General features: G+C 41.4%; 1 protein-coding gene across 1 annotated transcript in view; it reads right to left on the reverse strand.

Moving 5' to 3' along the window:
* SHFL (shiftless antiviral inhibitor of ribosomal frameshifting) overlaps positions 1 to 14750 on the reverse strand; it is a 47291-nt gene that overhangs the window by 3007 nt on the left and 29534 nt on the right. The window contains exons 4-6 of the mRNA XM_044278771.1: positions 7539 to 7568; positions 5934 to 6089; positions 4196 to 4299 (exon numbers count right to left, since the gene is read on the reverse strand). Of these exons, the coding sequence (XP_044134706.1) occupies positions 4196 to 4299; positions 5934 to 6089; positions 7539 to 7568 (290 nt within the window). The remainder of the gene's footprint in view (positions 1 to 4195; positions 4300 to 5933; positions 6090 to 7538; positions 7569 to 14750) is intronic.

Genomic DNA, 14750 nt, shown 5'->3' on the forward strand with positions numbered 1-14750 from the left:
GTTCTCCTTGTGGGCTCGGTAACCAGAGTACTCATCCACCCCACCATCACACACTGCAAGCTCTTTGTGACTGCCCCTGCCTGCTTCCTGGTGTTTGCTCCCTTCCCAGCTCTTAAGGAACTGGTACAAACATGGGCTAATCTGTTCCTATCCAATGGTAATTTCCCCTGTGGTAAATAAGGTGCCTTCCCCTATGAGAAGGTGCCTGAATTATAGGTTCCTGACCTTTGCCTGTTTACCGTATTGCCTGAACTTTGCCTGTTGTGACCTCAACTTGCTCTCTGGCTATGCTTTTGTCTGTCCCTGTGGCATCAGTCTCTCTTAACATCCCTAAGACAGCAGCCTTGAATAGAGACTCCTTCTATAAGTAGCAGCCTTGTGGCACCTGCAGCAAAGTCCAGATCCCCATACGGGGGGGGGGGGGTGAAAACCAGGGGTCCATCTTATCAACACCCTCAGGAGTAGCCCCAGGCCAAGTCCGTTCACTGGCACAATGTGCCCATACCCCCTGCATTACACAGTCTAGCATTGATAATCAGTCTATGGTCACGATCTGTCAGATCCAATTTCTTCTCCATGCTGGTGTTTGATCTAAACTATAGATTACTTTCTTGAACATGCCACATAATGGCCACGCTAACAACCACATGTGGAGGCAGACCCAATAAAGCAGTCTCTAACTATGTATACTTATGTCATTTTTAGGCAATATATAATTGACAAAGCCCAACAATCATTTAGTCCATTCTGTTTCAAAGTGAGAACCAACATAGAATGAACTAAATGATTGTTGGGCTGCGTCAGTTATATATTGTGTGGATAGGAACTTGGTGAGGCTTCTGCAGTTTTTCCTGTGTGTCGATGTTGTGGATTTGCACTATGTAATTTTTAGGACCACAATTCTGCACTGATTCATTTCTTAATATGCCTTTACAGCTCCAAAGCACCAAAATAGAAAGTTAAATGTTATATTTTTTGATTGCTTCCAGCCACCACTAGAGGGGGCTTTGAAGCTTACTGTATACTATTTATAAATTGAACTCAAAATAACATAGTATACTGTAAGCTTTTATGCGTTCCCTAGTGGTGGCGCTAATGGTATACTTTATTTATACATTTTCTACATTCCTTAGACAATTGATATACCATAAAACATAAAGCTGGGGTTAAGCATCCTATAGCGTGTAAAAAGGAATCGATAGAGGTGTACTTTCTATATTTTTCTCATACCAATTAATAGGTATTAACAGTTTAGCAGCAGGTGTGTAAGAAAGATGAAGACAGAAGGCCCATGTCTTCCAAGGAGCTCGCTACCTCTCTAAAGTACAGTATTTCTTAATTGCTTCACAGTTCCACCATATATGGAGTATGTAACCTGGAAATTACATCTCCAACACTGTTTGTTGCCTCTTGAAGGGAACCTGTCCCCTGGTTTAGTATGTTTGGTAAAACTCGCCCAAAAATAAAACTGAAATAAAAACCAAAATTAAAACACAATCCGGATTTGACATTTTATTTTCAACCCGTGTCTGCAAAATTCATGCCAAATTAAATACCTCCATTTAAAATTATCATTGCCAACTCCAGCGTGGGTAATATGTGCCAAAAATACGTACAAAATTAATCAGCCTTTTGCCCTTTTAATCTCCCCGTAGTCAAAATTTAAAATCAAATGAAAAAACTGAGGGTTTGAGATGTAGGCATTTTCCCTGCCAAAATTAAAATGAAAAGCGCCACCTGCTGGCTATTTTATTTATAATTTTGCCTTTTTTTTTTTTTTTTTCCACTATTTCATTTTAAGTTATCCAACATTCAAATGAGAATTAGTGGGTGCGGGTCAACATGTAAAAAATGTTAATTAACTCTGGACTGAATAGAGTCTATTAGGCCTCATGCACACGACCGTTTTTCGGGTCCGCATCCGAGCCGCAGTTTTTGCAGCTCGGGTGTGGACCCATTCACTTCAATGGGGCCGCAAAAGATGCGGACAGCACTCCGTGTGCTGTCCGCATCCGTTGCTCCGTTCCAGCAAAAAAATATATAGCATGTCCTATTCTTGTCCGTTTTGCGGACATAGGCATTTCTACAATGGGCCGCCTGTTCCGTAAATTGCTGAAAGCACACGGGCGGCTTCCGTTTTTTGCCGAACGGTTGTGTGCATGAGGCCTTATTCCACTAGAGGGCGCTCTGCTTCTGTGCAATAATTCTAACAGGTCACACACAGCTGCAGATTAGAGAAATTACATTAGGAGACACATATTACCCACACAGGAGTTGGAAATGAAAATTCAAATGGAGGTATTTCCTTTTATTTTTGCCATGAATTCTACATGGGATGAAAATTAAATGTCGAATCAGGACTTGCATTTTAATTTAATCTTTTTTAAGTTCAATTAAATTTTTGGCAGGTTTCACCTTCTGTAGTTTAGGACCATTAAACACCAACATGACGTTATGCAGCTGGGGTTTAGGGTCTCAAAGCTGCCCATAGCAAACCCATCCGATTCCGCAAACAAAAGTAAATGAAGTTCAAACTTACCAGAGGAAGAGTCCAGGACTCTTATCCAGCGGCATCTGATGCATGCGCATTGCGATGATGAAGCTGAGGACGGTAGACCTCACTTGACTACTCATGCACTGCCCATTAGTAACATAGGCAGTAAAGTGAGTGCCATCCTTGGCTTCATCAGCATAGTGCGCATTCAGCCGCTGCCGCCGGATAAGGGTCCAGGACTCTTCTTCCAGTAACTTATCTTTTTTCTTAAATATTAACGGCATCAGGAAATGCGGTAGATTTGGGGCTCTTTTTGACAAAAATGTGCTCTGACCTCTAGAAAATGAAGGAAGACTAGGGCCCCTTTCAAACGGGCGAGTATTCCGTGCGGATGCGATGCGTGAGTTGAACGCATTGCACCCGCACTGAATACCAACCCATTCATTTCTATGGGGCTGTGCACATGAGCAGTGATTTTCACGCATCACTTGTGCGTTGCGTGAAAATCGCAGCATGCTCTATATTGTGCGTTTTTCACGCAACGCAGGCCCCATAGAAGTGAATGGGGTTGCGTTAAAATCGCAAGCAAGTGCGGATGCGGTGCGATTTTCACGCACGGTTGCTAGGAGACGATCGGGGTGGAGACCCGATCATTATTATTTTCCGTTATAACATGGTTATAAGGGAAAAGAATTGCATTCTTAATACAGAATGCATAGTAAAATAGCGCTGGAGGGGTTAAAAAAAAATAAAAAATAATTTAACTCCCCTTAATCCACTTGCTCGCGCAGCCCGGCATCTCCTTCTGTCTTCATCTTAGCTCTGTGTAGCAACAAGGACCTTTGGTGACGTCACAGTCATCACATGGTCCATCACATGATCTTTTACCATGGTGATGGATCATGTGATGACCGGAGTGACGTCACCACAGGTCCTGTTGCTACACAAAGCTAAGATGAAGACAGAAGGAGATGCCGGCTACGCGAGCAAGTGGACTAAGGTGAGTTAAATTTTTTTTTTTATATTTTTCTGTATTTTCTGTATTCAGAATGCTATTATTTCCCCTTATAACCATGTTATAAGGGAAAATAATACAATCTACAGAACACCGATCCCAAGCCCGAACTTCTGAGAAGAAGTTCCGGTTTGGGTACCAAACACGTGTGATTTTTCTCACGCGAGTGCAAAACGCATTACGCACCTGCACATTTTCCCGCAACGCCCGTGTGAAAGGGGCCTAAAGGTCCCATTACATGGAACGATACAGCGGCAGATTGTCGGGAAGGAAGTGTTCCTTCCCGATAAGTGCCTGCTCACTGGTGGATGAGACCACTGCATTTTCACGCAGGGATCTCCTCCACAGTATGGGGAGGAGCGATCACTAATGCCATAGCTAATCTGCATACAGACTCGTTCTTTACACAGCGCCTTCTACTGTAACTTCTATTGTAACCGCACAAATGATCTATTACCCGATGAATGAGTGATACATTTACACCGCTAGATAACTGCTAACGAGCGCTCATTAGCGATTATCTGCGGGATTCTCTGCCTGTGTAAAGGGCCCTTAAGGAACCCGTCAGCGCAGAATTTAGGACCAATTTAGATAAAATGAAATGGTCTTCAACGATGGACTCTCAAACACATGTATAATGAAGGCACACATAATATAGGCAACACTGAAGCTCCTCAATGCCTTACTTGAACGTGCGTCTGCAGTTAAGGCAGTGGAACTCCGCAATCCCCCACATCTTGTCATGTGGAATAGGGTCAAATTTTCTACGACAGCTGTGACATTTTGACACCTAAAAAACAAGGAGACAAAACGTTGAGAACACAGCATGATATGAACGATAGGGGACCAGACTGAGGAACTCAAAAAGGTAAATCCTTTTCCAGGTGCCATTTTCTGGTAGCCATTCCTACACTGAGATCAAAGTCCTAAGTACCCCCAAAGTAGTGGGAATTTTCAGGTGCAAAGCCCGCTGCCCAGCCATGAGGCTGGCAGGAGGCTTCATGGAGTCTAAACAAGGATTGGGACTGGCTTCATATTGGAGGATTATTACTGTGAGGGATGAAGCTGAGTCTACACAGCGATTGGTACTAGTAAAATTCCAATGGGCCTTCTGTGCAGACTACACTTAGTATTAATCCTCCTTATGAAGCCATCCCTATTTAGGCCCCATGCCCCACTGAGAGCCCCACTGGGAATTTTCCTTGTGCTACTCTCAGAGGTGCTGGTTGGGAGTATAAAGCCTAAATGGGGATTGGTAATGAAACCCCTTTACAACCACTGATGTAATAGCACATCGGTGGAACGTGAGAGGTGTATAGAGCAGGGTTATTAGCTGATCCAGTTCGACGCGCAACTCGTTCCAGCTCAGCTAGCCACCGGCCGCAATGACCAGGATTGGACATAACACCAATCCTGGTCATTTAACCCCTCCAGATACCACGGTCAATAGTGACTGTGGTATCTAAACGGTTAGACAGAAGGAGCCTCCCTCTACCCTCTGATTGGAGCCCCTACAGGCTGCAAGTGGATGATATGACAGATTGGGGCCTGTGCCGTGGACAGTAGTTTTCGGTGGATTTACCTTCATTGTATATGCCCTTGTGTAGGGCGTGTCTACCACTATATGGTAACTGTTTGATGGTAATATCAGCATTTGTACAGTGTATTAGAAGCAATATGGTATAATATTCATGGCTTCGGCAGTATTATTTGTCTCGTATACAGTGTTGTTATTGGTAACGTTGGTCTTGATATAATATTATTCTATAAAAATAAGCGGTGTAATGCATGGCTTGCCCTGGGAGCTGGCAACGCTAACTATGCCACTGCCTCTGCCAAAACATCATGCCCCAGTGGGACATGAGAGTGGGTTGCCGATGAGCTGCAATGGGAGATGTTGGCCTATCATCTTAGTACATCTATTGGGCTATCCCACTGACAGGCATAATACACTGCAACGTTGTAATGTATCGTCTCATTAGATAAAGTAGTCAGCTCACCCCCGCTGCTCTGGTTGCTTTACGTTTGTTGTAACTATCTCATCAATTATGCCCACACAAGTCCCCTAGTAGGACTCAAAAATCTTCGAGGCTGAGTCAAAAATTATCCGCACTCTGGCTGTGCAATTTATTTCAATCAACTTTCAGAAAAGACAAATACGTCATTTTTAGACATAATCTCCCTGCTTTTCAATCCATCTGTCAACAAGATTTCGTATTCCCTCGTTAAAATAAATTCTACAGCCAGAGTATAGATAGTTTTTGACTTACCCTCATATGTTAATAATTAATAATAATTCAGAATTTGGGGTGAGGATGAAGCAGCTCTCTCTCCCTCTCTACCAGCAGTAAGTCCCAGCATGATTTCGGGTCAACCCTCAATTGAATAAACCCTTGAATCTGAGGAAGCAGAAGAAACACTCACCTCCTTCCTCGTAGGAACGCGTCTCCACCACATCTTGTCACAGTCTTTGCACGAGAACTGTCTGTCACTAGAGGGAATTCGGTTTTCGGAGGCATTGTTAAACATCCTAAGATTTTCTTCAGTCAGAGGCAAACAATTTAATGTTTCAGCCAGGTTCTGGGAATATATATTATTATACCAGTAAATTCAAAGGATCACTTGTTCAAGAATGGAACTGAGCATGTGCGACCACCTCAGTGGGTGGGCGTGCATATTATCACACGGATGTAAAGAAAACATCTCAAAACTGGGACATTTTTGTACAGAAAGTAAATTACATCTGTAAAAAGTTTTTCTTGCTGAATATTAAAATAGCACTTAATGGTGGCACAACTCGTTTTAAGTATTGGATAGGCCCATATATCTCAGATAAAGGTAAACAGAATATGAACTTGTAATAGTACATTATCACTAGAGATGAGCAAAGTATTTAAAACTTCGATTCGGCTGCTTCGCCAAATTTTTACAAAAAGAATTGCTTTGTGACAAATTACTTTGTCATGAAGAGCATTTCTTTGTAAGTAGCCGGTGCAATGACAGGGAGCAGCGATTGCGCCGCCCTCCGTCATTGTACCCCTCAGATGCCGCGTTCATAGCTGACTGCAGCATCTAAAAGTAATAATACAGTGTAAAATAAACAAAAAAATTATAAATTACATCATACTTACCTCATCCATTTGCTCATGACGAGCTGGCCGCCGCCATCTTGATTGAAGATGTGGCGCAAAATCTCACGCAGCCCGTGATGATGTCATCACGTCGGCCGGCGTGGTGACGTCATATGACACCGCGCACGAGATATTTAATCAAGATGGTGGCGGCCGGCCCGTCTCAAGCAAATGGATGAGCTAAGTTTTTTTTTTTTTTACTCCATTTCAGGGAAAATTGATCCATTACCATGAAGCACGAGGAAATTTGGTTTCTCGGCAAATTGAGTTTTCCCAGAAATTTAGATCGATTCACCCAACACTATTTATCACGTATTAGGCTACTTTCACGCTCGCGTTTTGTGCGGATCCCTTATGGACGGATACGTTCAGATAATACAACCGTCTGCATCCGTTCAGAACGGATCCGTTTCTATTATCTTTAACATAACCAAGACGGATCCGTCTTGAACACCATTGAAAGTCAATGGAGGACGGATCCGTTTTCTATTGTGCCAGATTGTGTCAGTGAAAATGGATCTGTCCCCATTGACTTACATTGTGTGTCAGGACGGATCTTTTTGGCTCAGTTTCATCAGATGGACACCAAAACGCAAAGCAGAATGGAGATGGAACGGAGGCAAACTGATGCATTCTGAGCGGATCTGTCCCCATTGACTTACATTGTGTGCCAGGATGGATCCATTTGGCTCAGTTTTGGTGTTCATCTCCAAAGCGGAATGGTGACTAGACTGAGCGGATCCTTTCCCATTCAGAATGCATTAGAAACCAAAACGCGAGTGTGAAAGTAGACCTTTTGAGACCACCATTTTAAGGGAATCATTTATTGGTTCCATCATTGTAGCTCCCCATATTGCACAAGCTCTTATAACATTTCATGTAGCATTATGAACTTTACCTTTATTTCCCTGTCGGAGCGCATATTCTCCTAAAAATGGAAACATAGATAATTTTACTAAATCTTTATATATCAATAATGATACAGCAAGAGATAACATGTCATATGATGGCCTCAAAGGGGTTGTCTGGTTTAGAAAACTCATTTTGAAATAATATTTCAAACAATATTATAAGACCTGTGCATACGCGGTGTAACAGAAGCGGAGGGGAATACGCGGTGTCACATGAACAGATATGATGTGAGGCTACTCCTGAGGGTCATCTAAGTGGCCCCCCTGGCCTTCACCCTTTAACCCCAGTACAGGGATCTGGACTCTACTGCAGGGGAACTACCGCGCCTCTACCTCTTGGAGGCAGCCTCTGTTCAATAGACTGCGGATCCACATGGGTCAAGACACATATGTGCAGAGCTACAATAGATCAGGCAAATGGAGAAGTCTCTGTTCCGTAGACTGCTGATCCACTGGGGTGAAGACAGGCTTGTTCGGAGCACCAAGAGATCAGGCTACACCACAGTAAAGGAACAACCCAAGGTCAGGGCAGGCAGAGTACATTCAATCCTATAATCGGGCCAAAGGTCATGGAGGGCAGCACAGGGTGAATACAAGAATCAGGCAGAGGTCAGGTCAGGGTCTAGTTGGAACCAAAGCCGAGTTCGGTTTCAAGTTTTCAAGTGTTTTTCCACTTTAAAAATCAACTACCGAAGTTATTCAACGAAGTCACGCGTGACTTCATGAATAACTAACTTCGGCTCATCAGAGCCCATACATTCTAATACTGCACAGAGACGAATCTACGTATAGTATTATTCCGAAGTTTTGAACAAAGCGACTTCGGATTAAGCATTCGAAGCTCGCTTCGCTCAACTCTAAATGAGAGCTTCAGTGCACCATGGATCGAGGTGGTGATCCCTGCTCTGTGCCATTTTTTTTTAAATACCTTTCAAAACCCCTTTAAGTGACAAACAGGCCTGGCCAGTCTGGTCGTTTAGGGGTTAACGAGCATTTGTCATCAAGATTAATTCCATTAAACCAGCCACATCGCCTGGTAGGGTTGATCCTGCTGATTAAATTGATACATATCTTGTGAAAATCAGTATTCTTTGTGCAAACGAAGGCTTTAGTGCACTGCCTCTTGGTGAACTGAATACAGAATAAAGAAGTCTTTTTTTTTTTTTTTTAGGAAGACAGGTATCATTTTAATCATAATCAAACCAGGCAGTATTCTGGTTTAATAGAGTTGATCCTGTGGACAGATGCTCTTTAAATATCTGTGCAATGCAAGTCCACTGGAATACCAAAAATAAGCTACTGGTATGAGCTCATGAAAAAGCAGAGCCTGGCAATTTTGGCTGTTCGACAACCTTCAGTATCATCTCAACCTCTTCTTCAAAGGTGGTTTGTACACAAATTGAAATTCTTTTGGATAGTGTTTGCATGGAGCAGGGCTGAAGGATGATTGTGTGAGAGATGACATGCTGCCAAGAAGACTCTGAAAGACCCATAGAGGACTCGAGAGGTCACATTAACACTTGGTTACTCCAGGAACTAGTCCGCCAGGACTTGCTATGGCATAACCGCTTGAGTGTGAGACTCTGCTAGACTTGTCGTAATCATGTATATGGTCATGCCAGATAGAGACATGGCCACTGCCCTCAGAGCTGGCAGCACAGTCAATCAAAGAGAGGGGCGCTGGTTCTGGATCACCCTCTACCTTTCTCTTAATTTTTATACCAGCTAATTGCTAACTACCTTTTTTGACTTGGACCTCCGGCTAACTCTGATCTCATTTATCGTTTGTGCCCCCACCTTGTACTACAGTTTGGCTTCTGTACCTCTCTGGACAGTTTCTTGGAAATGTATTTCCTTAAAGGGGTTGTCTTTTAAGTTTTTTTTATTTTTACGAACCAGAACTAATAAATGGACTTTCCTGTACAGCGCTGCATCTGGTCCATCAGAGAGACCTCTTCATATTCTGATACACACAGGGGGACTCCAGAGCTGGAGAAGACTCTGTGGTCAGCTGGTGGATGATTGAACAACCACTGAATGAATGAAAGTCTCGCGAACGACCGTTATGCCGGGGTGGCCATAGAAAGATTAGTCCATAATGGCCGTGACATGTTCAGTGACACCGGGCGGACAACAAACAGACTTTCTGGCTTCTCGGTCCAAGGTCAGTACAAAGACATATAGACATATTTGTATACTGTCAATCATTCCCCTTTAACGACCAGGCATTTTTTTGCCGGAGGTGGGATGAACAAAAAGTAGAAAAAAACTGAAATTTTGGTATTACATAATGTGATCATTTAACCCCTTAAAGACTGGGCCTATTTATGTCATAACTTTTTACATTTTCCATTCACATAGCTATATGAGGGCTTTTTTTATGAGACAAGTTGTATTTTAATGGCAACATTTCATTTACCATGTCCTGTATTGGAAAAAAACGGGAAGAAAAATTATTTGTGGGGTAAAAGTGAAGAAAAAATAAAGTTCCACCAAGGTTTTTTGGTTTTTCATAGTACAACGTTCAATGGGCACTAAAAATGACATGACGTCATTACGTCCTTATTTTGCAGGTCAGTACGATTAAAACGATAGCAAATTTGTACAGTTTTTTATTTTGTTTTATTAATTAAAAAAAATAAAAACCTTTGTCGGACAAACTATACTTTTTATTGTTACCATTTTTGGTTTGTGATTACTGTTATTCGATTTGTTTTGGGGGACAAGGTGATAAAAAAATGGCGAATTACATAGTTTTAATGTTACGATGTTCACTGCGCAGGAAAAATATTTTTATATTTTAATAGCACAGACATTTTATTGTTTATTTTTATATGTAAAATTTGGAAAGGAGTTTGATTAGAATTTATTTATATTTTTTTAAAATATCTTTTTACTCATTAACTTTTAACCTGTGATCTTCTGATTGCTTGTCCCATAGACTAAAATAGAAAACTATTATGGTCTATGACATTTTCTTTCCCTGCCTGTGAAGTCGTGCCTCGTGCACAGCATTACAGGCAGCTTACCATGACAGGCTTGGAAAATGAAAACAGTGGGGTTGCGTAAAAAACGCTAGAAAAGACCACAAAGAGGCGTCAAGATCCCTAGTATCTAGGGTTGTGATGGTATATACCCAAAAGGTGTTAGATGCACATAAGTAGGGTGACAGTACTTTCACACTCACCAATTTATTTGTTTAAGATTCTCACGGTCAACTCGTATATGGTGTGCAAATAGCAAATGTATTATTTAGGTAAATAGAAATATAAAACCTTTGGCAAAATATAAAATCTAGATATAAAATCAAGATATAAAATCAAAATTTTAGTGACTCACTTCACCCAGGAGGGTAATGTGGGATAAAGCACAAGACACCCACATCACACCTCCTGCGCCTGGATCGCCAGTAGAGTCTTCACGGATGAACAATGATCACTCAGGAGTTTGTGTTCATTCTTTATATTCTTTTATTCCAAAGCCAGGGTGGGGGAAGGAGCAGCTCAACGCGTTTCGGGGCCTCTTAGTGGGTCCCCTTCATCAGGAGCATATAAAATAGTAACACAATGTAATGGCGTTTAAATAACAAATAAAACACAGAAAAACCGCCAAAAAACGGCTTCCCATTACGTCACTTCCGGTACTGTATGCGCTCCAAGGTGGAACGCACCGGAAGTGACGTCATATTCGTCCTCCAGAATGTCGGCTAAACTACCGATAAATCCTGGAGAGACATCACAGTATTTTGACATGGTAAGGTCCTGTAGGGCCGATGGGGGGCACATACTGGCTGTTCCAGGTTTGTTTTAGGAAGGATCGTGTCCTTTTCTCTATTATGCTCACGGTGGAACGCATCCTGTACTTCCGGTGCGTTCCACCGTGGAGCGCACCCGAAACCGGAAGTGCCTCTCAAGACGGGAGTAACTCTTTTAAGAACCGAAGGAAGCGGAGAAAAAGGAAAAAAAAAAAAAGGGGGGGGGGGGGGGGAAATAGCCTCGATGTTAGGTTTACACAAATGTGAGAAGTGGATGTTTTGGAAAAGATATGTAAATAAGTTTAATACTAAAGTGAAGGGAAAAGGAGATCACATGACCAGCTACCTAATCACATGACCGGGGTTACATTTATGTTGATAACAGAATCGGATGTGTAAGTTTCTATACATTATTCTGTTAGAGTAATGGGAAAGTGTTTTTAATGTTGTTAACAAGATGATAAAAAGAGATTGATGTTGGTAATATTAATATTTGACAGCATTAATCAGAGTACCATATGATATCTATTGATGATGATTAGTAACATGGAAAATGATAGTATGCATAATAAATAAGAATAATATAGCATCAAATGAAGTAAAATGTATTACTAAAAAATACATATAATAGATATACTGTGGTTCAAATAATATATATAAATAAATAAATATATATAAAATCTCCAAATATATGTATAGTCGAGAAAATAGAGTAAAAAATGGGGTAAAAATATATAATAAAAATAAAATTAGAGGAAATGGAAAAAATTAATAGAAAAAATTAATAGAAAGAATTGTCCCCTGAAGGGCAAATGCTTTGTTGCAAAATATAAAATATAAAGTATGGCGACGGTACTTCTTTAGTAATTAGAGTATTCTAAGCTTTCATTTAGGCCGAAAGGGGATAGAGTGTTTAGTGTAAAAATCCAATACATTTCCTTTCGGCATAATTGTTGATATGATGAGGCGATATTTTCTAGAGGAGTAACTGTGAGACCGGTTATGGAACCCTCATGTCGTTCAGAGAAGTGCCGTGATACGCTGTGTGTCGGGACTTTTCGTTTAATGTTAGATCTATGTTCGCACATTCTTTCCCTAAGGGTTTGGGTAGTTCTACCGACATATTTTAAACCACAGGGACATCTGAGGAGATATATGACATTTCTTGTCCCGCAGTTCAGGTCTTGTCTTATTGTCCAGGGGCCCTGGGGACCTCCTGTTTCGATGGCCCTAGTATCATGTGTGATCATCGCACAACATTTGCATTTTTTCGTGCCACATTTAAAACACCCTTTTCTTATTGGCTGTGGGAAGATGGTTTTCGTGGGGGCTTGAAGTTTGGGACAGGATGGGGCGATGATATTTTTGATAGTTTGTGCCCTTCTAAATGTTATGGACGGTATTTGGGGTAGAATGTTTTTAAGGATGGGGTCTTTTAGTAAGATGTTCCAGTGCTTCATCACTATTTTTCTAATATTCTGGTGGTCTCTATTATACCTGGTAATGAGGTTATATTGGTATCCTTTTGGATCACTCGTTTTAGGGGGTGGTGGTTTCAGTGCTTCCCTTTGGTCTAATTTTAGAACCCTCTGGGTGGATGCTTTAATTAGACTTTTTGGGTAGCCCTTTTCCAAAAAGCGATCCCTTAAGATTCCCAGTTGAGTTTTGAGGGTCTTTTCATTGGAGCAGTTTCTCCGGATTCTTTTCATTTGCCCATACGGTATGTTTCTTTTCCATTTCGTGTAGTGGCAGCTGGAGTATTCTAAGTAGCTGTTGGAGTCCACTTTTTTGAAATGGGTGCTAGTGGTGATCTTATTCATGATAATTTCAATATGTAGGTCTAGAAACGTTGATTTTTTTGAGTCAAATTCATGTGTAAATTGGAGGCCCCAATCATTCTGATTTAGCGTTAGTATAAAAGACGTGAGTTCTTCGACGCTGCCACCCCAGATGAAGATAATATCATCGATATATCGACGGTAGAGGTGTATATCCTTATGGTATTGGAGACCTAGAGACTCCTCGAAGAGGCCTACGAATAGATTAGCATACGAGGGTGCAAATTTTGTACCCATTGCGGTACCCCTTGTTTGAATATAAAAGGTGTCATTAAAAGTGAAGAAATTATGTTCTAAAATAAATTGTATTGAATTTAAAATGAACTCTTTCTGGGGGGGGGGCATCTCGTGATCCATCTCAAGGAAATGTTTCGTTGCGCGTATTCCTAAATCATGTCGGATATTGCTGTAGAGGGATGCTACGTCCAGTGTGACCCAAATGTAGTGGTCTTTCCAAACTATATTATTGAGGGTGTTTATGAGGTCTGTGGAATCTTTTAGGTAGGAGGGGAGTTTTTGTGCGTATTTTTGTAGGAAAGTGTCGACATACGCTGAAAGGTTGGATGTAAGGGAATTTATACCAGAGATGATGGGTCTGCCTGGTGGATTGGTAAGGGTTTTGTGTATTTTTGGTAAAAAATAAAAGCGAGCAGTGGTAGGATGATTATGGGTGAGGAATATTTTTTCTTTTTTGTTTAAAATATTTTGATTAAAACCAGAGTCTACATGTTCAAACAGTGCTTTCTTGAAAATGGCCGTTGGATCGTCTACAAGGACTTTGTAGTAGGTTCGATCAGACAAAATTCTTTTTGATTCCTGTATGTAATAATTAAGATCCATGATTACGACTCCCCCCCCTTTATCAGCGTTTTTAATTACAATGTCCTTGTTTTTTTTGAGTTCTGTCAATGCTCTTTTTTCTTGGGTACTGAGATTATTTGGAACGGTAAGGGTTCGGGGTTCTTTTGGGTTCCTTTGAGGGTTTTTTAGGTCATTCAAAACTATATTGAGAAAGCTCTCTAGATGTGGACCCCTACTATGTAGGGGATAGAAAGAGGATTTATTTTTCAGACCTGATGGAATGAAGGTATTTATTGGATCTTCGTTATGGGTGGACGGTGACTGAGATTCTCTAGTGGGGGTGGGGGGCTGAATGAGTGAGATGCTATTATTGGTGACAATTAATGGTGATGGGTTTTCCTTTTTTCCTGAGATGATGTCTTTAATGGCGAAATGTCGTTTGAGTGTTAATTTTCTGATCCACTGATTAATGTCTACGAATAGTTCGAAGGGGTCAGGGTTGTTGGTAGGACAAAAGGAAAGTCCTTTACTGAGCACGCTAAGTTCAAATGGTTTGGGTTCATATTTTGATAGGTTAAATATGCCTCTGGTTACTTTTGTTGTATCGGTCAGTGGATTGTAGGGGAGGTCTTTTGGTGTGGAATGAGCGGTTTCAGTTTTCTCTTTTTTGGGGTGTTTGGTTTTTCCCCCTCTGCATCCCCTGAGTCGTTTTTTACTCTTTTGCGGGATGGTGGAATGGGACTGAAAAAATGGGTGATCTTGAGGTTTTGGGGATTGGGAGTGGGCGTATGGGGTACAGGACCTGT

This window comes from Bufo gargarizans, chromosome 2 (assembly GCF_014858855.1).
Source record: "Bufo gargarizans isolate SCDJY-AF-19 chromosome 2, ASM1485885v1, whole genome shotgun sequence".
Taxonomy (NCBI): Eukaryota; Metazoa; Chordata; class Amphibia; order Anura; family Bufonidae; genus Bufo; species Bufo gargarizans.